Raw genomic sequence first — 23,594 nt, 5'->3', positions numbered from 1 at the left:
AAGAAGTAGTATGTTTATTATAAACGTGAAAGGGTAATTTAGATACAAATAAACTCAAGAGCCAAAATGTCATTATTGTTGTTGGATACTTCCAATCTACCCTAAAACATTGGCTTATCTTATTCTAGACATACAATTGTTCAATAAGTGTGCAAAAAATTTTAAACAAGCAAATCATAAATCAAACAAGTATTAAACCCAACACAGCAATACAAAAAGTTCTTCATTGAACTACAGTTTACATAGTTCTACATGTGATTTTTTTTTAAAACTTACTCAATAAAGTATACATTTCTAATACTCTTTCAATTTAAATAGCTATTTGTGTTTAAAATTGATTCTTTTATTATGGCCAGTAAGCAACTATCTTCTCAAAATGTTTTCAGCTTCAGTCTGAAAGCCATGTAAATTAGCAATTAAGGATTCTGTTGAGTGCTTTGCTTTCCTAAAACTAAATCATAAACTGACCACTTAAAAGAAACTTGATTAAGGCCATTTCTTCTCCTTTTCAAAAAACATTCAAATAGAATTAAGCGTTCAAAACCAGAATGCATGGGGATGAAAAGAGTTTATAACAAATGAAAGTATTAATTGTGCTTTTTCCCCATGTATTTCGCTAATCATTTGAAACTGTTCACTTAGCTGTGGAACAGGTTATGTGAGGAAAACATGAAAATAACCAGTATACTAACCTCAGATTGTGCTAATAGTCTCTTAATGTGCAAAGGACAATAGAATCAATAATAAAGTAAAAGAACGCTTTAAAATTAATTAAAATTTGAACTAATTTAATTGGGAATGTTCTCTGTTCTTACTCTAGCTTTACTCCTAAGAAATGCAAGCTTAATACCAAATAAACACTTAAGATACTGTTTTCCTACATCCATTGCAAAAACAGCTAAAAAAAAAAGTCAGTCTTTTAAGTCTTAAAGTGGCCTAATACTTTCACAAAATTTTGTCTTTCTTGAACAGATAAGTAAAAAGCTTTTACACTTGAGAAAATTAACTTTTTAACCTACCTCGACTGCATATCTTGGTGTGTTTTGGACTGGCTGAGTTCAGCTGGAGGTGAAGGGACTTGCTGTTGTAGCTCCACCAAAGACTGGTAGTACTGCTGCTGATGATGTTGCTGCTGTTTGTACCGAGACAAACTGAAAAACAGCCCTAAAATGGCTTTCAAATTTCCATTCCTTATTTCTATTTAAAAAAAAAAAAAAAAAAAAAGAAGTGAGAACGCTGTGGTTTTAGACTTTTGTAACAGTTTTCTACTAAAACATCTCTGTACATACATATAGCATGTTTATACCTTATATCTCTTAATTTATCTCTAATATCGAGGACATGTTATGTATCACCGCTACTTTATTGCTTGTTATAATCCTTACTTATTTACATGTCATTGTTGTAATAAATACCTATTTCCATAATGTCCTCATGATGAGTCATATGTGCATGGTCATAAAGAAAAGTATATTTAATAATATACATAATCTGAAATGAATACTCCTGCCTCAATACAGCACAAATATTCTCAGTAAGCAGAGATGCATTTAGAAAAATCTGAATTCTTTCTGGCTTTAGGTACACATCCCTTCTACCTCATGGCTTTAAATTACTCTTCTTGGTTTTGGGGCAAATTCTGTGTACCCTGGGACTAAACAGTGGCTTCTAGAAAAATCAGAAAGAGGAGATGGTAACAGTCTTGTGGATAAGCACATACCCATTCACAAGAATTCACAAGGAAAATGAGAGAAGGAGATAAATGGAAAATACTTATTTAAAAAGGTGACTGTAAGGTTCATGACTACGTCTTTGAACTTTCCAGCTACATTATTTTCTAGCTCTCTATTTTAGACTGCTATTACTGATTAATGAAGACTTCAAAACTACAGCTTTCATATGAAGCAAAAATAGCTACCCGTATGAAATTCTGGTGAGCCACAGTAGCTTCCTCGTTTCTTACTTAGTCACCTTTCTTAGTCTCTCCCCAGCCTGAGATTAAAGTTTTAAAAGGATAATGTTATTTTTTGCTCATAAAGGATCTCAGTGTCAAAAAAGAAGCCTCAGGAGGCTTTAATGAAATTATCTGCAGCATTTATCTGTTCATAACCTCATTATTAATTTTCTTTGGCACTGAACTTCTTGTGAAAGGTTTTCATTAGGCCTATACCTTTGTAACCTAACATGCAACACTGCAATATTTCTCCCTTCCCTGCAAATCTAAATACTGAGTTGTATATTGTACACAGCCTTTCTTAGGTAATTTTTAAAGCAGAATTTATAAACAATGGCTGTCATATTCATGTCCTTTAAACCACTAACTTTCTTTCAATAGGATTAGGTGAAACGTTAGTACACACAGCAACACACCAGCAAACACTAAAGCCCTTATGCTCTCAATCTGTGCTTGAAAAGTAAACACAATCTTGGGTGCTTGAATACACTTTGCAAAATGGAGATTTGTTTTAGGTATCCATACATTCTCATCTTCCCATTCCCTGAAGATGCTGCAGGATCTTTGATTCTCCCTAAGACAGCCAGAGATACGCAGAACTTTCTCAGAATTAGAAAGATTTTTAGGCAACAATGAGTTTTGCAGTCACGTTGGCTTCAATTGAAATAATTTTCAAGGCACACAGAAAATGTATATTTGAAATTATATTAAAAAAAAACTAACAAAAGCACATAACTATCCATCTTTAAGCTGCTCTGATTCTAAAAGATTTTCGGTACATGATACTGGTTTATTTATTCTTATGATTTTGCATAACTTAATGCTCATAAAAAGAACTCTTTGTTAAATTCCACTCATCATTTTTTATCTTTAAATTCTGCTCTTTTTGTGTTAAGCGATTTTTTTTTTATATTTCTAAAGAAGAATGTTATCAGTTTTTAATTTCTTTTTCTTTCCTACTTTTAAATGAGTTAAAGTTGGAAGATTTCTCTTAAACAGAAAACAATCCAGAAACTTCAAGATGTACTAAACACTTATAGGGAAGAGGAGGTGAGTATTTTTCTTTGTAGCAACTGGTTTATTATTTATCATTTGGGTACTTCAGTAGAGAGTCTGCAATCAAGATTTTAAAATTACTTTTGTTCTAGACCTCCTTGCTCAAGTGTCAAAATGAGGTGGAAAACTGGTTGTGAAATCTTCAATCCTTGTTAAGCTGGTTCCAGAAACTTTCTGGTCATTAATAAATGACCCCGTAAAAACAAGAGAGATTTACCAAAGCCTATTACAAGAAACAGACTTATAGTTTCTAAACTTAATTGATTTTAAACATAAACGTGCTGACAAAATGCTATGAAGGTAACTTGACAATTTCATTATTAAAAAAAAAAGTCTGTTCTTCTCAATTTCTTCTCCTTGAGAAAAATTGTAATATTCAGGATTGTACATGCTAAAAATAGTATAGTTAAAGGACTCACACTTCTGGGATATTTTGAGCTAATATCATTACAAAGGTATTAGTAGATTTACCCCAGATTTATGACCAACTGCAAAACAGCAAAACTAGTTTTAATCTTAGTTCAGAACTCAGTCTGCCTTATTAAAATTCAGTTTTAATGATGAATGAAAGTTTTTAAAAATAGTCCTTGCATTTAACACTATGCAGTGTTATTGCTTTTAGTAGTATATGAACTTATGCCACACATTTTCCTGTAGAAAATGGTTTTGCAAAGCAAAATAAAGGTACCAATAAATCAATGCATTAGAGATTTTGATTTAATGAAGTACAGAAAAAGAAGTGTAATGCACCATATTATGGTACTAAATAATGAAGATTTTTCTCATGAAATAAATTCATGCTGCTCACATATTTGATTATTATTTCATATGCAAGTAAAAATGGGCTGCACTGAGAAATTCAATTTCTAAACAGCGTTGAGATGAACAGTAACACATTAATGTTCAGTGTTCCTATGTATCAACATACCTACAGTATATACAAAAGTTCTTTCAAATGAAGTAAGGAGCTTTCCAGAAGTAGACAATTAAGGTGAGTAGGTAGTGCATATTGTGGCTGTGTTTCACTTCTACTAAAGAACCAGAAAGGTGAAAATGGTGAAAAATAACAATTCTGAGTTAATTTTAAAATAAAACAGTGGTTACCATTCAAAATTTTTTTTCTCTAGGTATCTTCTAAAATTCAAGTGAAATTACCATCTCTGAAAAAAAAAAATAGTACTTTTGCTTCTAGCTTTTAACTGTGCTACAAGGAAAATGAAAAGATAGGGTTGTGTCTTGTTAATATCTATTGCCTTCAGCTGCCATGGAAGTCAGAGGGATTTTGAAGGTGCACAGCACATTACAGAACTGCTTAATTTGTTGTAGGACAAATGCTTGTGTACATCCTATTAATCTACAGCACAAAGTATTCACCTGGCTTTATTTTATGTTAATGAGGCAAATAATACATATTAATTAAGATAATTGGTATTTTAGTGGTTTTGATTTAATATATTTATTAACTTAGTTATAACCATATTAGGAAATCACCTGAGGTGACTAATACAGCAAAAAGGGCTATAATATAAGCACAAGACCATTCACTCTTTCACTTAATACATGACATCAAAGGAATACAATAATTTTGAGACTCATCCTGACAGCATTACTACTAATAATAAATTTGCTTAAACAAACAGTCTTTCCTGGGTTTACTTAACTGAGCAAGATTCTCATATTTATTTTCGTCATTTTGAATCCTTTACATAAATGAGTTTAAAAGTAAGCTTGGGAAACCCTGTACCTATCTAATATTGTGGAGATAACATGAAAAGATTAATACTATTGAAAAAAATATTATTTTAAAACACTGTTTCAAGCTTCATGAACATATTGAATTTCTTGGTTCAATTTCAAGGGAAAATTAAAAGGAAACTCTCTCATTCACTATCACTAATTTATATTTGTATGCTGTTCAAGACAGCTGGAGTTTGGTATTTAGGTGCAAATAATTTGTATCAAGAAAATCAGTTTTCAGGAAAAAAAATCCTATTATTTGTTCTGATGATTTGTTTCTCTTACCTTCTGCAGAAAGACCTTGGACATTTACGCCTCTGGCTGCCAGAAAGCTAAGGCAGACATCAACATTCTCAATCTGCAATATGAACAGAAATAACAAGCAGCATAAGACTATTTGACAAAATGTAGAAATGCAGGAGGAAAAAAAAAAAAAAAGAAACAGCCCAGGAATGAATACTTTACATTCATCGCATACTGCAGCTCTTTAGCAAGTTTAACAAGAATGATTACTGCTAATTGGGGAATTGATATAAAGCTTTCATTGTCCGCGTTGGTCCTTAAAAACAATTCATAAATGCTCAATCCAGAATGGCATGCTGGCAAACCAGCAACCCACCTACTTAACATAAAACTGGATTTTATATGCCACAAACAAGCAGCAGTGAAAGCATCCATAGAGGATTAGACACTGAGTATATATCTGGAGATGTGGGTAACTCAGTTAACTAAAAAATTTTAGCAAAAACCTCCAACAAACATATTAGCAAAGGTACTGCCTTGAGATGATGTAGAATTCTGTGATGATGTCACAGTAGTGGTTTATTATCTATTTTTTCCTTCAAATCTTATGCTAAATAACTTTAATTTATTTAATGCTTATGCTTCTCTTAAGTGTGCTTGCATAGGGAAGGACAGAGTGCTTACTTCTGTCGATGGTTTAGAAGAAATCTACAGTTACCCCAGAGAGCTCTAGATAAAAGAAGAACATATAGCCTAAATGTAGATCAATAAAAAGATAAAACTTCTGACTCTAAAATGAGTAATCATAGAACTAATTTGACTCCTTTCATAGGTCTATTTCTATTTCTAGCAGATTAGGGAGCCAGAATGTTCCAAAAGGTTCTCCTGAGTCACCATCCCCAGCTGGTTCCCCCAGCCCTCTCAGGATCAATGAAGCAAATACTCAGCTGTAAATGTAAAATCTTTTAACTAACAACTTTGACTATAAATATGCTGCTATGAAAACAGAAAAAAAAATATGTACAGAGAGGTGTCCTATGTCAAGTGCCTTCAAAAGACTTGATTTTAAAATACATTTTTTAGATTAATGATTTTTTCAAGGCAATTAGGATCACAAAAATAAAACAAAATGTTAAAAAAAAAAAGAAAAAAATATTCAAGACCAAAGCCATAAGCCCACAGTAGATCAAGTCCCTGCAGTTAATTTTTATTTGAATGTTTACAGATTTTACAACACCTCATATCAACAGTCTTCAACCATCAAAACATGAGAGGCAAATTCATTCCTTGAACAAAAGCTACTTGATTCTCGGCAGTATCTGTTCTCACCTAGGAGGAGGGCCTTTTACTATTGTCATCTCTCTATGATTGTAGTGCTGCCATTATTTTCAGAAATGGTATTAGCTGAAAGGAATATAAATATTCTTTTTACTACTGACCCTCAAAGTATATATTATAAGATTACACAGACTGTCTTGATCCACAAGTAGTATTTACAAACTTATAAATACCTGCAAATTGTTTATGTATGTGTTTTTTAAGGACAATAAACTCCAAAGCATTAGTAAACATCTCTTAAAAAGTATTTTCAAACATTTGTTTTCAAGAACATGCCACCATTTATAGGAAATGATAAATAATCTCTCTTGTAGATCAATTAAAAAAACCTCCCAAATCAGAAACAACTCTGCAGCTAACACTAATTAAAGTTACTCCAAAATTGGGATTTACCATAAAGCTGTCATAAATCAGCTTGGCAGGTGTTACCAACAGGCACAGCTGTGAATGTGGAATAACCATCCTGAAGTCAACAGAGTTACTCCAACTCTGGCCCAGCACACTAATTGCAGAAATTTGGGCCTGAACTGTCATTCTCTTAAATGTTTATGTAGTTTTACACCACGGGAAAAAAAAAAAAAAGAATAAACCAGATCATTTCATAAGGTGCAGAGATGCGACACGGCTAAGTCAGTTGAAAGCTGGCTGCAGCTAAAATAGGAAGTTCTGCTTCTTCCTCACCTCCTCTTCCTCCTAGGCGCGGGGCCCTGCCACTGCCACCTCTGCTGGGCTTCAGCACTTCTCTGAGCACACCGGGAGCTGGTTTCACACAGAAAACTCACCCAGCAAAAAAAAAGGCAAATGTATTTGTCACTCCAGTTTCCTGTGCAGTCAGATGAGCACAGGACTCAGCCAAGGGGAGGGCGCGTCCCAGCCTGAGTAAAGCACGGTTTGGGAAAGGAAAGGGGAGGTGGTAAGGAGGGACAGGCAGATGATGCCACTCCTGACGGCAACTGGCAAGGCACTGCACTGGCCCAGCCTTGACCTCCAACTACACCCCTGCATCGGTCATGAAAATAATGCACACAACGAGAATATTTCTACTCGACCTTTAAACAATGTCAACTACAGAAGAAAACAATTTGAATGGAAATTTTCCTGTCCTGAAGAATTTAAAAGAAATTAAAATTTGTTTGGATATTAGCTGTACAGCTGAGTGTCTCCTTGAACTTTCAAATCAACCATAATACAGAATCAGCTACTTCAAAGATGGGAAATTTTACTCTACAGCTAAGTACTGTAAGCCAAAGGGAAAAGGAAAAAAAAAAAAGAAAAAAAAAAAAAGGAAAAAAAAAAGAAACATCAGACTGATGTCAGTAGCATCCACCTCCAAATAACCGAAATAATACTTCCTAGCAGACCTCATAGTGTAACCAAGATGTTTCTCATAATGGACATGTGCCCTCTGCAGTAGTTCAGGAGCCCATAGCTATAAAAAAAACCCCTAATTTATTAGGGAACATTTGAACCTCAATGTGCTGTGAAAACATCTCAGTATCTATCTGCAAAACTGAATATTTAGTAAATAGTAAGCCTAATACATAAGCTTAACATACATTTAAGGTGAAAAATATCCTATAGAAATGCACCTGGTTACTTTATGTGTCTGCTTCTGCAGCACGATGTCTTTGAAGTCACATCTCTTAAACTATCAGACAAAACTAGTCATTACTATTAACACCAATGACTCAATGTACTGCAGAACTACAAAGTAAATTCTGTTTTGCTTCTTCATTCATCAAGAGAACTGTAACTGAAGCCCTAGGTCCAAAGTCATCCCTCTTGGTGGTGGTGGATGAAGCAATAGCAGTGGCCAACTTTCAGACAATAGACTGTGGTTGCACTGTTAGCCTTATAATAAAGTCTTGTTTTGACTTGTGAATTGAGTAAGTGGTGTGGCAACTCACAGCCACATAATACACTGAAAATGTCAGAAAATAATTCTTACAGTCAGCTCTCTGGTAATAACTGCAGTCACTATACAACTCTCAGAAACTGTTAGGAGATTCAACAAGACATGCATTAACACATTCTGGGGGTATTTTCACTTTCTTTCCTCTCCAGTCTAAAAAACATTAGCCTTAAAATGTCACATTTTGAAGCTTTCAGTGTGTCTCTAAACACTGCTTTAATTACCTACTTCTTGCCTTGGCAAACCACAGTTATTCTTTGAACTCAAACCCTCGCAGCCCCAAACAGTTCTCATTCTAACTTACTAACAGATGAGAGTAATTTTTCAATTACAAAAGTTCGAAGAGATTTCAAGCAGCTTCTGCTCCTCAATACTGTTTCAATCAAGAGTGGTATGAATCCCTGAAGCCCATGTTTATTTAAGTCGTTAGTGGTGGGGTTATTATACGCTGGGGTAAACTCTTCCTAGAGCCGATACTGCATACATAGAACTCTACTTGCTTATATATCAAGGGCTGAAGATTTTGCAGTATAACGCTTAACACAGACCCCAGACATTTTTTTTATCTTGCATATGCCCACAATGCTGTAGTGAATTTTGCTTGCAAAAAGTACCAGTTTATAACAGAGCTGATGTTCATCATTATCATGAACAGTATCATCAGAATTATTAAGTGTTATAGCAGAATATATAGTTCATTACAGTACAGAATTCAGGATATACAGATTGACTCCAAATCTTACATATCAAGACACAGAAAAGTGACTCAAATTTGCAAATTTGCTTGTACAGGTAGATGTTGCCAAGATCAGACTGTTGCTGAACAGCTCTTCATCACTGTCAATCCCCCAAATGATTTGTTTCAAGGCTCTTGTTTCATATTAAAGGTTCAAAAAAGCAGAAGTGCAGTATGTTGAATAGCAGATCTGCCACATTAGAAATCATAACACTTATAAATGGGATAAAGAATTAATGATATAATAAACCTTCATTGCTATGTAGCTATTTGTCCACTTAGCTATTCAATTAAACACATTGAAAAACAATCGATGCTACATGAGATTGTTTTTCAGATGTAACAAAAACCTCCAATACAATAATCACTTCCTTATCAAAATTAAAGAATAATGTGTCCAACTCTGAAATGTAGCTCCAGGATTGTAGGCGCAGATAAACTCAGCTAAGATGATGATAATATAGGAATTAAGATTTGTGGGCATCATCAGGTAGATAACACCATTTGATGCTTTTAAAATTAAGCCTACTGAGTTATTCTTTCAACATGTTAAACTTCTTTCATAAATCAAATCCTTTTAATATTGTTCATACAGGCAGCATTATGAAAAAAGCACCTGAAATACTTACACCATAAATATCAGTGATCCCTAAGATATTCCTACACTCACATTTTAAGGGGTTATAGTCTAAAAAATGATGTACAAATAAGCAGCAATATCACAACTCTGATGTTATTAATATATTACATGGCATACAAAGGCGATACATTGCAAATCTGCTGTAACATATTATATTGCGTAGTTGCGGGTAATCTGCTTTTGACTGGAAGCTATTTGAAAATTTACTGACAGAAATAAATCATTAAACCAGACTGCAAGTCTTGCATGTAGATAAACAGAAGTACTTAATACCCAGCAGTTAATAGACTTACAGGAAGAGCTCATTTGTGGGCTTGTACTCACTAGTGACTCAACATATAGAATATGTCTATTCATTATAATTATTTTTACTGTTACCAAGATCAACTTTCATCTCTTTTGTCTGGCAGACACCACTGTCTTCACTTCCAAACATACATTTAATTGTGGGATGCTCAGAAGACAAGTAATGGTGACTAATACAGCGTTATGTTTTTTTTTATTTACAAGCTCTGAAAAATATCTTGAATTGACTAACTCTCTCTTGTTAATACAAGAACATATAGACACATACATAAGTTAGTTCTTATTTGTCTACTTCGAGCTGGATTCCTCCTGCTGAAGAACGGAACACTTTTATAAATACGACACCTTGTTATTACAGTGTGTTTATATATATATATATATGCTCCTAAAATACTCTTTATGATTTTGTCAGCGAAAGTAAAACAGTAATTTCTGTTAGCACTTCATTCAGTGCTATCTTCTGTAGCTCTGTGAGTGTTTTGACATTCTGATTTAGAAAAAATCTGGCAAAGGATTTGCTCTGTAGAAGTTTTCTAATGTTGCTGATGGCTGATTAGGGACACTCATGGAAATAGTCTGCCACAGAAACCCAGAGAGTCACATACATATTCACCTTCCAGAGCACAGAAACACCATAAAACTCTTCAGTGTTAGTTGTCTATTTTTTCAATACCAATATTAAATAACACTCCTTTGAGATTAGTATTATGGCATGAGATATTCTGTGTCACAGTAACCGTATTTCAAACACACTTTACCAGCAAGATTTCTTCCTAAATTTCCCCAGAGTATTAACCTGAGTTGAGAGACCTGTATTTGACTCTTTCTTTCCCATACATGTTCATCACTAACAAGATTTGTGGAGGTCAATGGATTTAAATGAATGCAGAATTAGAAAATAATTTATTGTTATTACACAGCTTTTTCTCATTCAAGCTTTGTTGAAGCAGTAGAACCAAAATAAAATAAAAATACAATTCAGGCCTTACAGGTAGCATCCTGAACTCTAAATATTCACAATACATGTGCTTCATTAAATGAACAAAATGAAAAATGGAAAAGCAGATACTATTACTCTGTTTGATTTTCACATGAAGTGAGCCTGGAAGGAGACACACTAGCTTTTGAGTTCTGGCTACTTTCTTAGTAGTAGGTGAAGTGCCAGTGATCAGATCTTAACTGCAGGCTCTAAAAAGAAGAGATTCACAGAAGCAACCAAGACACCTTCATGTGTGGACAAAAACATTTTTGGTCCACATGTGGGAGCTGGTGAGAGAGTGAAACTGTCCATGGTAGACTTAGTTATCTAGAATGCTCTGGAAGAAACTGGAAAATATTTCAAGGCGGGCATGGCCTAATCTCTGACCTTCCCTCACCTAATAGAGAACAGTATCAGAACTGGTCACGTACACTCACATGTTTAAACCTCACACATACACACATACTACCTAAAAGGTCTATTTTTTGGACAAATGTACAGCCTTGCACAACCTGCTACACCTAAAGCTGTTCTCAGAGATTGAGAAGTACAAGTTTATTTCACTTTCTGTTCTTAATTGACTCATCCATTGCACACATTGTGACTTGTTGACAACTCACTTGTGGTGTGGGAAACACCCAGATTTTTGGTTTCCCTTGTAACTTTGCTCCTTATGGGTTTTTTCCCAGCTGGTTTCACTAGTTTATATTCCTGTTTTGCATCTCCTTAAAGGACAGGGATAGAAAACGACAAGATAGAGATATAAAGAGAAAATGCTTGCATTTCTATAATGACATATGTTTTTATCCCCAGTTTTATCCTAGGATTATTTAACAAATACAGACTTCATAAACTAGGCAGGTCATTCAGCTTTTTCACTATGTACAAAATAGGCAGAGGTCCAATACTTTGTTCAGCAAAAAAAAAAAAATAAAAAGCAAACAACACAAGAACTTTCTCCATTTCAAAGAAGTGATAACTGAATCCACTGCCTGCTATTCTACTTACTATTATGCTTGCATTGTCCATATCTATATGTTCTATGATTTTTTCAGGCTGAGTACTGGGACCAAACGTCATTTTCTGATAGCTGGCTTACACCAAGGATGTTCAAGTGAAGTCAAAGGCATCTTTCCACAATAAAACTGGTATACTAAAAATGATTACCCAGTTCAATATCTTTATCCCACTGCCTATTCATTATTCAAATGCCACACATTCAACATTGTTTGGGAGTCTAGGTGTTTCTTAAATAACCACCGAAAAAATATTCAGTAATGAGAATCCCCTGTTGTTCATCACTTGGAAACAGATGTTCGGCATATCTGAAGTTCTGCTCATCTCTTTAGAAAAAATTGCAAAGGGTAATACAATTAAAATATAAAAAAAGTCTCTAATGCTTTTATAATTGTACCTGTTCTGTGGGACAAAATGTATCAGATCCATAAAAAGCAAGCAATTATGATATACTGGTTATAATATATGGTAAGATTTATTTTAATTATTTGTAAAAGTACGAATCATAACCTCAGTCGTTATAAGAAACATCTTCTACGCCATGAGCTCCATTCAATTTGGCATTGTTGTTGATCTACCTGTTTTCTGCGAAAAGCTGTCACAAAATTTTACTTACAAAATTGTTGTAGTATTTTCACTACACCGTATTGCTGTATGTTATCCACAATAGCTGATTCCTAGGTATTCCAAAAGGGAGTATCCTCCTGCAGAAAACATTTTTTCCTCAAATTTAGCTCTACTATAGCTACACCAAAAGAATGAGGTTAAAGACTTTCAAAGGGAACAATGTGAAATAAATTCCTATGGGCTCATTTTACAAGTATTATTGCTGACCTACAACAGACTAGTTTCTTTTTGTATTGCACAGGTTAAACTAGTTTAACACATCTGAAAGCAAGCCATCTGCTTTCTTGTCTCTTGCATATTTAAAGTTGAGTACGCTTATTAACATACATATGTGTTCATACAAAATTAATACTAAAAGATTTTTATTATTGAGCAAGAGTGTCTGAAGTCTTCTATTTCCGTCAAGATTCCCTGTGAAGAAACTGTACGTAGTATTATTATGTAATAAAAAATATTTTTTACTACTACTTAATTAAGACACTTTGAAGACCAGATAATACACCCAAATTCTTCCAAATCCTGAAATAAGAGCAATAGGAAGAAATGTGGCCCAGAGTAATGCAAAACTTATAACAACCCAACCGAGGAACCTCTTTAGGTTCAAATTTGCAGTCTCTGTGCAAGATGCTGTATGCCAGGCTGCATGTTGCACTGTTCCCTTGTCCAAAGACTACTGAGACTGGGTGAAATTTGCCATGAATTTTCAGTTCACCTTGTAGAATTGGAGGAAATCTGTAGAAAGGGAAAACTGAGAGATAAAGAAGCTCTCCAGTAAAACTTGCAAAAGTACAAAGAAGAGCAGAGACTTAAAAATCAGATTATTTATGTTCTGATAATTCATTTCCCAGAAGCTCCTAACACGACAGCTTGTTGCAATAAGTTTTGGTAACTATACTGGAAGGCAATGTCAAGTTTCCATGGGTGGTGTAAATTTGAAAACCCACCCAGACAAAACAGGTGTTAGCAGTCCTGCTGGGAGATATTAAGTGCGTTCTGCTGACTTGCTGTTACACGTGGCCTGTTACCTCACCCAGATGCAAGGCACATTCCATTTTCCTATGGAAATTATAATGCACTTCAGGGTGTTAAGCAGAATACACTGACACGCACACACATTCAGCTTAACTTTTTTTTTTCTAACAAACTCCTCATTACTTGCACTGGAATAATTTAAGGAGCATTTAATGAAAGTAACTATCAGTGAACTATGTAACATTAGTAAAAAAAAACCAGTTCCAAACTCAGTATTGACTTTGCAATAAGAAACTATATATGCAAATTAAAAACTGATTTACTGGAGGCATTTGGGGAGAATTTTACCTTAGAGGATAATAACTACTGGTATGTAGAAGGCCTCCCAGGCAAAAATTTTTAGGAAATGATGCTGGAGTTATTTAATTATTAGTTATTTTTTGAGGAAAGGATGATGGTGTTACTTAAGACTGAAATACCTTCCACTTCCTTTTCCAACAGATATTAAGGAACATGCACATCAAATTCTTCCAACATGCACTCCAACACGAAATATGACCAGTAAACCCAGAAATGTAAAAACAAATTAACTTCTCAAATACTTGGAGAATTCAAAAGACATATGACCTGCTGATAAAAGAATGTATGAGGTCACTGTTGAGGTCAGAGTGTGAGCTGGGGTGTGTATTGTTTTTAAGAAAATGCTACAGTGTGAAATGGATCTCTTTTGGCACATATTATTGTCAGTCCTGTCAGGAACATGAAAGCAACAACTGGTGTTGCAGGTTTTTCACCTAGCCCTTGACTCAGTGCTTGGAAAGCTTGAGGTGAATGGGAGATAATATCTATAATGTCAAATGCAATTTGTTCTGTGTTTTTTTTTTTCTGTTTGTACACATCAACAAGTTAATGAATAATTCAGTTATTCTAAATAAAAGCATTAATCCTAATAATAATTTTTAGTTGGCCAGTCAGATCATTATGAACATCTGCTGGTCGTTTTCATATTAAAAAAAAAAAACTCAATCCACAAACATCCTCAAAAACGCATAAGAGAAGACCGAAAAATTTTACTCTGTTCATCTATATAATGGTGTGATCTTGCTTCTCTTGTCTTCCATTCTTTCTATGTCTTGTCTGCATTTTCTCTACCAACTTCTATGCAGTAGTCTCTACAATAGACATTGTAAAGCACAAAATACAAGATGGTAATTTCTGAAGTGCTTTTGTGCTGCTATAATAGAAACTGTGACAAGAAAGTGTTGAATTTTTGACTGGAATATAGTGCTGGATTGGCCCTTAACAGACTCCTGAATTTGGATTTAGAAAATCATGAAAATTGATCATCATCATCATCTTGCATGAATTTCTAGAAAGTTAAAATATGACTCCACAGCAACATGGATCAAAAGAAAAGACTAGGCAAAAGTTCTCTTCCAGAATCTCAAAGTAACTCCCTACTTCAGTGCTCTCATCTCCACAGACCTGTGGTCACCGCCACCGTGAAAGAGTCATACACATGCATTAAGAACACAAAATTGAAGATAAATACTACCCTGGGAGGACATTTTTAAGGCAATGATAAAAGGAACTCTGTTTAAACATGATGTTTTTTAAAGCAATGCATCACTTCAGTGAGCCTGTCTACAATCTTTTTTTTTTAGTTATGCAACACTTCTGAATCAGCAAGGTACCAACATCTAAATATTTATGGAACTTGTCAGCTTCCGAAAATTGGAGGGCTATGTGAAAATGCACGCTTCTTTAAAACAGAGGGGTTTGTCTCCACTAGGTCAAAAGAGAGTCTACAACAGAGTGTTCATTTACTAGATTTAATTAAACCTTTGAAAGCATTCCAGTTCTCTCCTTCACTGCCATTTAGTACATAGCAACTTCATTTAGCTCATCAAAAAAAGCAGCTTTCAGAAATAAGGGCAATTACAACCAGTGACAGGATGAATCCTTTAAAAGATAAGTAAACAGGTAAACTATGGGGCATTTCACTGCATCTCTTGAACTTTGCAAATGGAATCCATCCAGATGCACTTTATGCCTTCTGAACCCTCCCTCTTGTCTACACCAGAAGTCATAATGCTACAGCTTGTGCTGGAGAGACACTGAAATTTGCTCCTATCCTTCTGGCCTTTTGATTTTATAAATATTCTGAATTTTTAAAATTAGATATATTTTGCATATTACCCTGAAAAATATTTATAGAACATTGAGCTACTCAAAAGAAAAGTGATAAAAATACTTGTTATTAACAACCTCTGAAAGCAGAGTCCAGAGATTTCTGTAGGTCTAAAGTGATGTGGCTGATCCTCCAGTGGGAACTTAAAGTCCTTGGGAAGATACATGCAGGAGAGAACATAAGTCACTGGTTTTCCTTTATGTTTAGTTTTCATATTACTGACTCAAACTGATCTAAGCCCTGAAGAAAAAGACTCAAAAGAAACAAAATCAATGATGAATTGATGCCACAATCATCTTTAAAAGCTATAAGAATAACATGAAAGACTCAAATTCAGGCTTTCACTTTTACTAGTGTACCTGGGCATTGTATTTTACACCATGTTTAGCATAATAGGTCAGGCTTATAAACAGCCTTCACAGTTACCTATCTTTTTGCTATATTCTCAAAACCACGGGAAGCATTTTTGACATTTTCTCAAGATCTTGTGTCTAGATTCTCAGTTAAGGAAAATAAAAGCACCTGGAACCACAGAAGGCAATGGGATATCTGCTCTTAAGCTCAATAGGACCAGGGTTTTTTTTCCTGACTTCTTAGCCAAATGTTGTAGTAGAAACATCAGAAGTGCTTGAGCCTATAAAACGGGGCCTTAACAAGCACTTATTGCTTGCTGTCACTTCACTTCCAGTTGTAGTCAACGAAGTGTGAACTGTAGGAGGAAGCAATGTTGTTAACTAGTTATCCAAGTGTTTTCAAGTTCCAAAATACAGCCAGTATTACTTGAAAATAAGCATTTACTGGGCTTTGGAGGGACATGTATCTTAAAATACGTTAATTTATTCAATATAACAATATAAATCTTTCAAAATTGTTTATGCCAAGAAATCCAAATAGAACCCTTGTATATACAAGAACTGTGAAGACACCCTTGCACATATGTTTACTGTGGAGTGTTGCTGCTGATCTGTCCATGAACTAAGTGAGAGCTTTTACAAAAAAAAAAAAAAAATAATTTAAAGTTATTGTAGGGAGGAATTACTGAGAAAATCTGTGAGTGACAGGCAAAGCAGCCCACAAGACTGGGATGCTGGTTAGCTAGTTATGTGTGCACTTAGGATACACAAAACTGTAGCTTTCTAACTTAATGAACTATTATTTATTTCAGATGCAGATAGGTCTCAGCTCTCAAGTGTGGAAAACCTGGGACAAAGAAAATTCTTGTGGTACTTTTTCCCTAGAGGGAAATGTCATCAGTATGCTCCCATTGTAATTCCAAAGAAACTCTGAAAAATCAAGAGGTATGAATAATTCGAACAAGGTTCCAATTAGCTGACAATACAAGCCTAAATGAAGCATATTCTAATTATAGAATTAAAGACTGCCAAAAGCTACAAGCTAAAATACAAATATATTTCTATTTTAGGCAACTTTTTGGACTTTCTAGGTTTGGTACTGGTCAGGATGCCACCTGAAAGAATTGCTAAGAACTGCATAGGTAAACAAATGTTTTAAGTTGATACAAATTCTTCAAAAAGCAGAAATTATTTGTGGTCAGTTTGTGAGACTGAATACAATCAAGTACTAACAAAAAAGAAATGTATCTTGGACTCACTCTGAAACTGAACCCTGCCCAGACTAATTCATATCCAGACACTGGGCCAACTTAAAATAAGTTCAACTTAAAATAAGTATAACTCTGATTTATGTCATATGATCATCTGTTGATCATATGGTCAGCAGACTCCTCAGACTAGGAGTGTTTTAAATAATTCCTGCACATCAGAAAGCTGCCAAATAGATTACTGTATTTATACTATTTATTTCTGCTGAAACAAAAATGGTTGTACTGTATTCTAACGATTTATGTATTAAGTTTCAGGTCACAGTGGATTTAAACGGACAAGTTACATTAAAAAAAAACATAAGAAGATTGTGTTAATATTTTAATTAACCTGATCAAGAGCCTTTATATGAGAAGGGATTAGTTAATGCTGTTGAAATAAGCAGCCTTTGTGATGACTTGCCTGTTCTACTGCTAGCTTAAGCCACCTTACCTTTGTGTACCTTAATAGCACTGCCTGTAATAGGGTCCTCAGCTCTAATAGTTTCTACTTAGAATTAACATCAGTATTTAAGTCCAGTTTAATGTTGCCAAAATCTCTACTAAGACAGAGTTTCAAGCTGCCTGATGGTACCTCATGCTATTCCAGATTGGTGAGATCCATGGGCTCCTGACAGCAGGGCAGGATAGCAGAGCAGTAATTGCAATCAATGAAAAAAAAACATGACTACTCTGCACCCTGTCCCATGGCTGTGTACATGCTGTAGAAGACAGAAGATTTTTTTTCTGAGAAATCCAGCATGCTTCATTTTGACATTTCATGGAATAAATTGTGACCACAACAATAGTTCATAAATGAATACTGAAGGAGCAGGCAATGAAGTACCCTCTAGTCCTCTTAAGACAATAACTGTAGATATTGGGGAAAGAAGAGAATGGACCAAAAAAAAAAAATTGCAGTGTCACTTGTTCTTCCTAAGTCACCTCTCACATTGCCATTTTCAGAGCAGGAATATTGACCTGATGGATCACTGCTCTGACACAGCAGTTCACGCTCGTTCACGTGCACCAGCAACAGAGCATTGAAGGATAGGCTGTAGGTGGAAGGGATTTGCAACCAGGTTCAAAGAGGAGTTTATTCTCTGAGTATAATTACTGCCAAATAAAAGCGCAAGGTTAGATGGGTTAGTGCACATAAAAGTCAAGGAACTCCAAAATGGTGAGTCTGTAAAAGACACTGTAAAATCAAGCAGATTTGGCATTATTTCCATAAAACAGGCTAGCATTTAGCCGCAACAGATGTAGGCAACTCCTGTTCCAGCAAAGATCAAGGGCAGAGTGAGAAAATACATCTGGACTGATCATAGTAGTTTCAGTATTCACCTAGTTTCTGTTCTTTCTCTTCATTTTCTAACTTTGTAATTGTATCATATTCTGGAAGTAATGCAATATTGCTGAAAAAGCTTTATCTGGCATAAAATTTTAGGTATTTTAGTTTCCAGCAGGAGAGCAGAAGGAGGTTGTCAAGCATTTTTTAATGAGTTTAACAATTACAAATGCAGAAGGACAGGATAGTCTTTGTTGCCATGTTGGTTTGTAATTAACACCCAGTGTCACTGGGACATTCAATGCTACTTTATTATCCCCCTGTCTTGCATCCTCTTTGCTATAGGGCCAAGCTTTGAAATACTCGGTATGTATAGCCACTAACAGATGATTCACTGAAAAGCACTGTCACCTACCCATAATGCACCATACAATACTCCAAAAGTTTGACAATTTGTTGGACTGTTTATTTTAATTTTAAGCACATGTGAGCACCCTAATATCGCTAGTTACAATGCCTTTCCTTTTCCATTAATTACCATGGAAGCCACAACTTACTGCTTTCTGGCACCCTCTGGCTGCTTTACACATTACACCACAGACAGCCTGTTATTCACAGTGGTGTAGTTCCTGTATCCCCATTAAAATATCTTTCCAGTAGCTGGATTTCCCAGCCTAATCAATTAAAAGGTTATTATATTCACACCTGGTGTGTGCCTTCATTTATTGTTTGCAGGTCTTGATGCATAAATCTCAACATTATGCTCAGTACCTTTTTTCTAAACTTAATCTGGAATCACCCTATGAGTCGAGAAAGTATCTCTGTCAACTCTGAAGAAGAGTAGCCAGCTCAGACTCTCACAGATGTCCAGAAAACACAAGACTTCATCAAAGCTCCCAGAATGTTGCAGTTCCCACAAACCTTCATTTGCAAATGAAAGGCAGAGACAGTGACTTAAATGCTTTTCAAAGTGAATAAACTCATTGAAGGTTCACAAGAACCACATAAGGGACTTATGCACGTCCATGTGTGTGTGCACTACACACCAAAACACATGCCTACATTGGTTCTTGAGAATCTTGCATGTTACTGAAGCTGCAGAATCCACCATGTGTCAAAAGAAGCAGTGGAAGATTATCTTAGAAAGAAGAATGCCTGAGAGGCCTTGGGACTCCGCTTCAATGTTAAGGAATGCTCTTTTGTGAAAAGGCTACCTCTCTGAGGAAATCCAAGGCTTCTCAGAGGTGGAACAAAAACTTTTCCTATGTAACATACAGCACATGAAACTATAAGACAATCTAAGCAGAAGTTTTGTAAAGAGAGTGGTTAGAAAATCTTTAAATAGAAGTAAGTCCTCAACTGTAACCATAGCAGAATTGGCATTTTGCCACAGTTCCAAAATAATCAGACATTTGATAAAAATCTAGAAAGCTGACAAAATCTCAAAATTACCAAAAGGCCTTGTTTGGATGTACTGTAAAATAAAACTACTTCACAGACATTGTTTATTTTCTTGTAAAGCTTAAATATGCATTTTTTTTTGCTGTTCAGCTAAACATCACGCACTTTCTTCTCTATTTTTAAATCCAGTAAACATTCTAGACATTCCTAGTATTTATAACACACTCTCCCTATAGAAGATGATAAAAATATGCCATCACGAAGCACGCATATTTACTGTAATCCTACTGCTGCTATCCTGGGGAAAAAAAAATGTATTAATGACTATAATCAACAGGTGCTTTCTAAAATGCACATCATAGTCAACTTGTCTGTATGTATTTTAACTGCATATTTGTGTTAAAACTTTTCAGTGCATTTCTATTAATGGAGGTTTCAAGGCCATTTATTAATGATCTCTTTGTCTAAGCATCTGTATCACAAATCTATATTTGATCAATTCTAAAACTTCAGGGAACGTTCACATGACATTTTTTGGCAAGAAAAACCCCACAGAAAATTGAAGAAGACAGAAACCTAACTACACATGGGAGGAAATGGGGAGACTGTCAGCTGCATATCTTCAAACAATAAATACTTCAGAGTGTATGTTACCCACTAGTCTTCATGCATAAAGTACTCCAGTATTTAATCTCTGCATATCCTCCCAATACAGTTTAAGGGAACGAGTTTCCGATCAAATGAAATTCTTGAGAAATATAGTTGAGGGATAGGGTAGGGAGAAGAGATGACTGAGACGGGTGTGCCTCAGAGGCATGGAAGTACTGGCTTATTCCAGATACAGATTAAAGGGAGAGGAATTTCAAGGAATTGCTATGGGAAAAAAAAAATAAATTAAAAAAAAAAAACCACAAAAAAAATCCCAACAAACCAACCTAAATGGTGTGAAGGGAAATACTTGATTTTAAGCAACAAAAAGATCTTTTTGTGTTCAGCAATCTTGGTCCACAGAACCAAGATGGGCATAACCCTAATCCTACCCCTAACCAAGCAAACCCATCCCTAACCTAACTTCTCAGTAGATTTCATAGAGACCAATATCATCACAGTGTAAGTACTTCTTGTGACATGATTATTTCATTAACATCTAGATGAACTATTCTCATGTGATTCCACGTATTAATAGGGCAAGGAATTTGTAAGTCTAAACAAAAAGGCTAATAACTGCAGGCAATTTCTATTTAATGAATAATGTACTTCTTCCAGCCTAGTAAAATAATTCTGAGGACGTATTCCTGTGGCATTTTCTTTTATGACTTCAGACAGCCAAATGCGAGTGACTCAGGGGAATATGCATCTCACTGCCTGATGCAAGTGAGTAACTCTGAGCTGTTCTGTGAAGAGGGATTGTCATAAATCCTGTGGTTCTTTTAATGTTCTCAGATCTTCTTTGGATGTAAAGAGAACTACTTGTTTCACTACAGAATAAAGAGGTCTAACAAAAAGCCAGACCAGAATAAAATCATATCCAAAAAGCAATGATTTGGCTGCCTTCTCCTCCCCTTCCTTTCCATGCCTGTAACATCCGTAGGCAGGATGGATGAAGTTTCCCATCCTTTATGGTCTACTAGATCTAACACTTGCAGCAATTCTCCCATCCTTTCCTTAGCTTCCTCTTTCCCTCACAGTAAAAACATGTTTGGTTTCCCACAAAAAGGCAACTGTTACTCTGCTTGCCTGTCCAGCTGTCACCCCATCTATATTTTCTTTTCCTTTTCTAGAGTTTAAAAAAATTTTAGAGTTTGTTCACAAAAGCAGTTGGAATTCCCCCTTTGCCAGTTGCATGCTAAACTAATTTGCCTCTCATCTTCCTCAAACTGGTTATGTTAATAACAATAATAATCTCTTTTCAGCAAAACATGGAACCAGAATTCTGTCATCTTCATTCTTGAATGTCAACCACCTTTAACCTGACTTTTACAGAAATTCTGTCCTCTTTTCTTTCTTTATTCCTTCCATTCATATTGTCACAATTTCCACAATGTTTCCTTAGATGGACCCTCATTATTCCCTTTAGTTTTTTCTTTTCTTGTGCCACGCATCTCTATTTTTGATACTCTCGTGTTCCATTTTTACTCTAGTCTTTATGTCAAGTTAATTGCATCTGCAAACTTCAAATTCTGTACTGCTGAAGGAGATGTTACTTCCTGTAACTATTCTTCAATTTGTGTTGTATATTTACACTGTAGATACAGAATCAGAGAATCATAGAATAGTTAGGGTTGGAAGGGACTTTCAAAGGTCATCTAGTCCAACCCACCTGCAAGAAGCAGGGACATCTCCAACCAGATCAGGTTGCTCAGAGCCTCATCCAACCTGGCCTTCAACATTTCCAGGGATGGGGCTTCCACCACCTCTCTGGGCAACCTGTTCCAGTGTTCTACAACTCGCATTGTAAAAAATTCTTTCCTAATATCCAATCTAAACCTACCTTCCTCTATTTTAAAACCATTACCCCTAGTCCCATCGCAACAGGCCCTACTGAACAGTCTCTCCTCATCTTTCTTGTAGGCCCCCTTGAGGCACTGGAAGGCCGCTACAAGGTCTCCCCGGAGCCTCCTCTTCTCCAGGCTGAACAGCCCCAACTCTCTCAGCCTGTCTTCATAGGAGAGGTGTTCCAGCCCTCTTATCATCTTCGTGGCCCTCCTCTGGACCTATATACCTACATGCATTCCTGTTAGCCAGAGAATTTTAAAATTCTGTGGCATACAGGATTACACAGAAAAGTCATGGGCCCTCTATAAGGCATACACAAGTTTACAAAAAGGGTTTGTGATGTCTAAAACAGAGAGGGAGAGTTCAGTTCTGAAGGTCAGCTTCTAAAATGGACAATATCTGCAATTATCAAGAGCAACTTGGAGCCTTTTGATCTATTTTGTTGTCCAAAGTCTGCCTTCATCAACAGGAACAGAAATCCCAGTGTGGACTTTTAATTAAGGCAGATCAGGGCCTGCTCCAGGAGGTAACAGGTCTTCATAATGAAGGGGGTATTTTACTTTATCCAAGGAAGCCCATAAGAGAAAGTTCCTGTTGTAACACAAACATGTCTGCTCACAACCAGTGTGCCCAGGTCCTTTGTAATGCATCTAGCAGAGAGGGAGACGTGCAGAGCAGAGGGGAATTTTAAAAGAATATTGGAAATTCCCATGCTGATTGTACACACAAAGACAAAAGATATGGCATTCAATCTGCATTGCCAGGAAATTGACAGAATGGAGAAGAAATCATGCCTACCAGCCTTCTCATGGCTCTACACATGCTGTGTAGAAAAGGTAAAGGCCTTTATGTGCTGGTTTTGAGGTAGTACATTGAAAACTTCTCCAGCAAGTAAAAGTTAGTATGTATATTCCTGATGTGGACATGCCAAATAGCCAATGATTTGGATTACAATAATCTAGAATACTGGTATTCTAGAAGAAGAATCTTGTCTCTTTCTCTGTTCCAGATCTGAATACTCTCATTCAAATTAAAATAATCTAACTAGTTGCGAATGTGAGCAAAACACTTAATCCTCTTCTGATCCTTTCCACACAGTTC

The 23,594-nt window shown here is 35.6% G+C and overlaps 1 protein-coding gene across 7 annotated transcripts in view; it reads right to left on the bottom strand.

The window, feature by feature from the left end:
- The window catches only part of NAV3 (neuron navigator 3), a 275,097-nt gene that overhangs the window by 161,905 nt on the left and 89,598 nt on the right, over positions 1 to 23,594 (bottom strand). For all 7 annotated transcript variants that reach the window (XM_086749670.1, XM_086749690.1, XM_086749711.1 and 4 more), the window contains exons 4-5: positions 5,033 to 5,105; positions 1,020 to 1,197 (exon numbers count right to left, since the gene is read on the bottom strand). In XM_086749670.1, the coding sequence (XP_086605796.1) occupies positions 1,020 to 1,197; positions 5,033 to 5,105 (251 nt within the window). The remainder of the gene's footprint in view (positions 1 to 1,019; positions 1,198 to 5,032; positions 5,106 to 23,594) is intronic.

Source organism: Chlamydotis macqueenii, chromosome 1, assembly GCF_036417535.1.
Source record: "Chlamydotis macqueenii isolate bChlMac1 chromosome 1, bChlMac1.mat, whole genome shotgun sequence".
NCBI classification, from domain to species: domain Eukaryota; kingdom Metazoa; phylum Chordata; class Aves; order Otidiformes; family Otididae; genus Chlamydotis; species Chlamydotis macqueenii.
The sequence above is the reverse complement of the archived record's forward strand: the minus strand, read 5'-3'. Positions and strand labels throughout refer to the sequence as shown.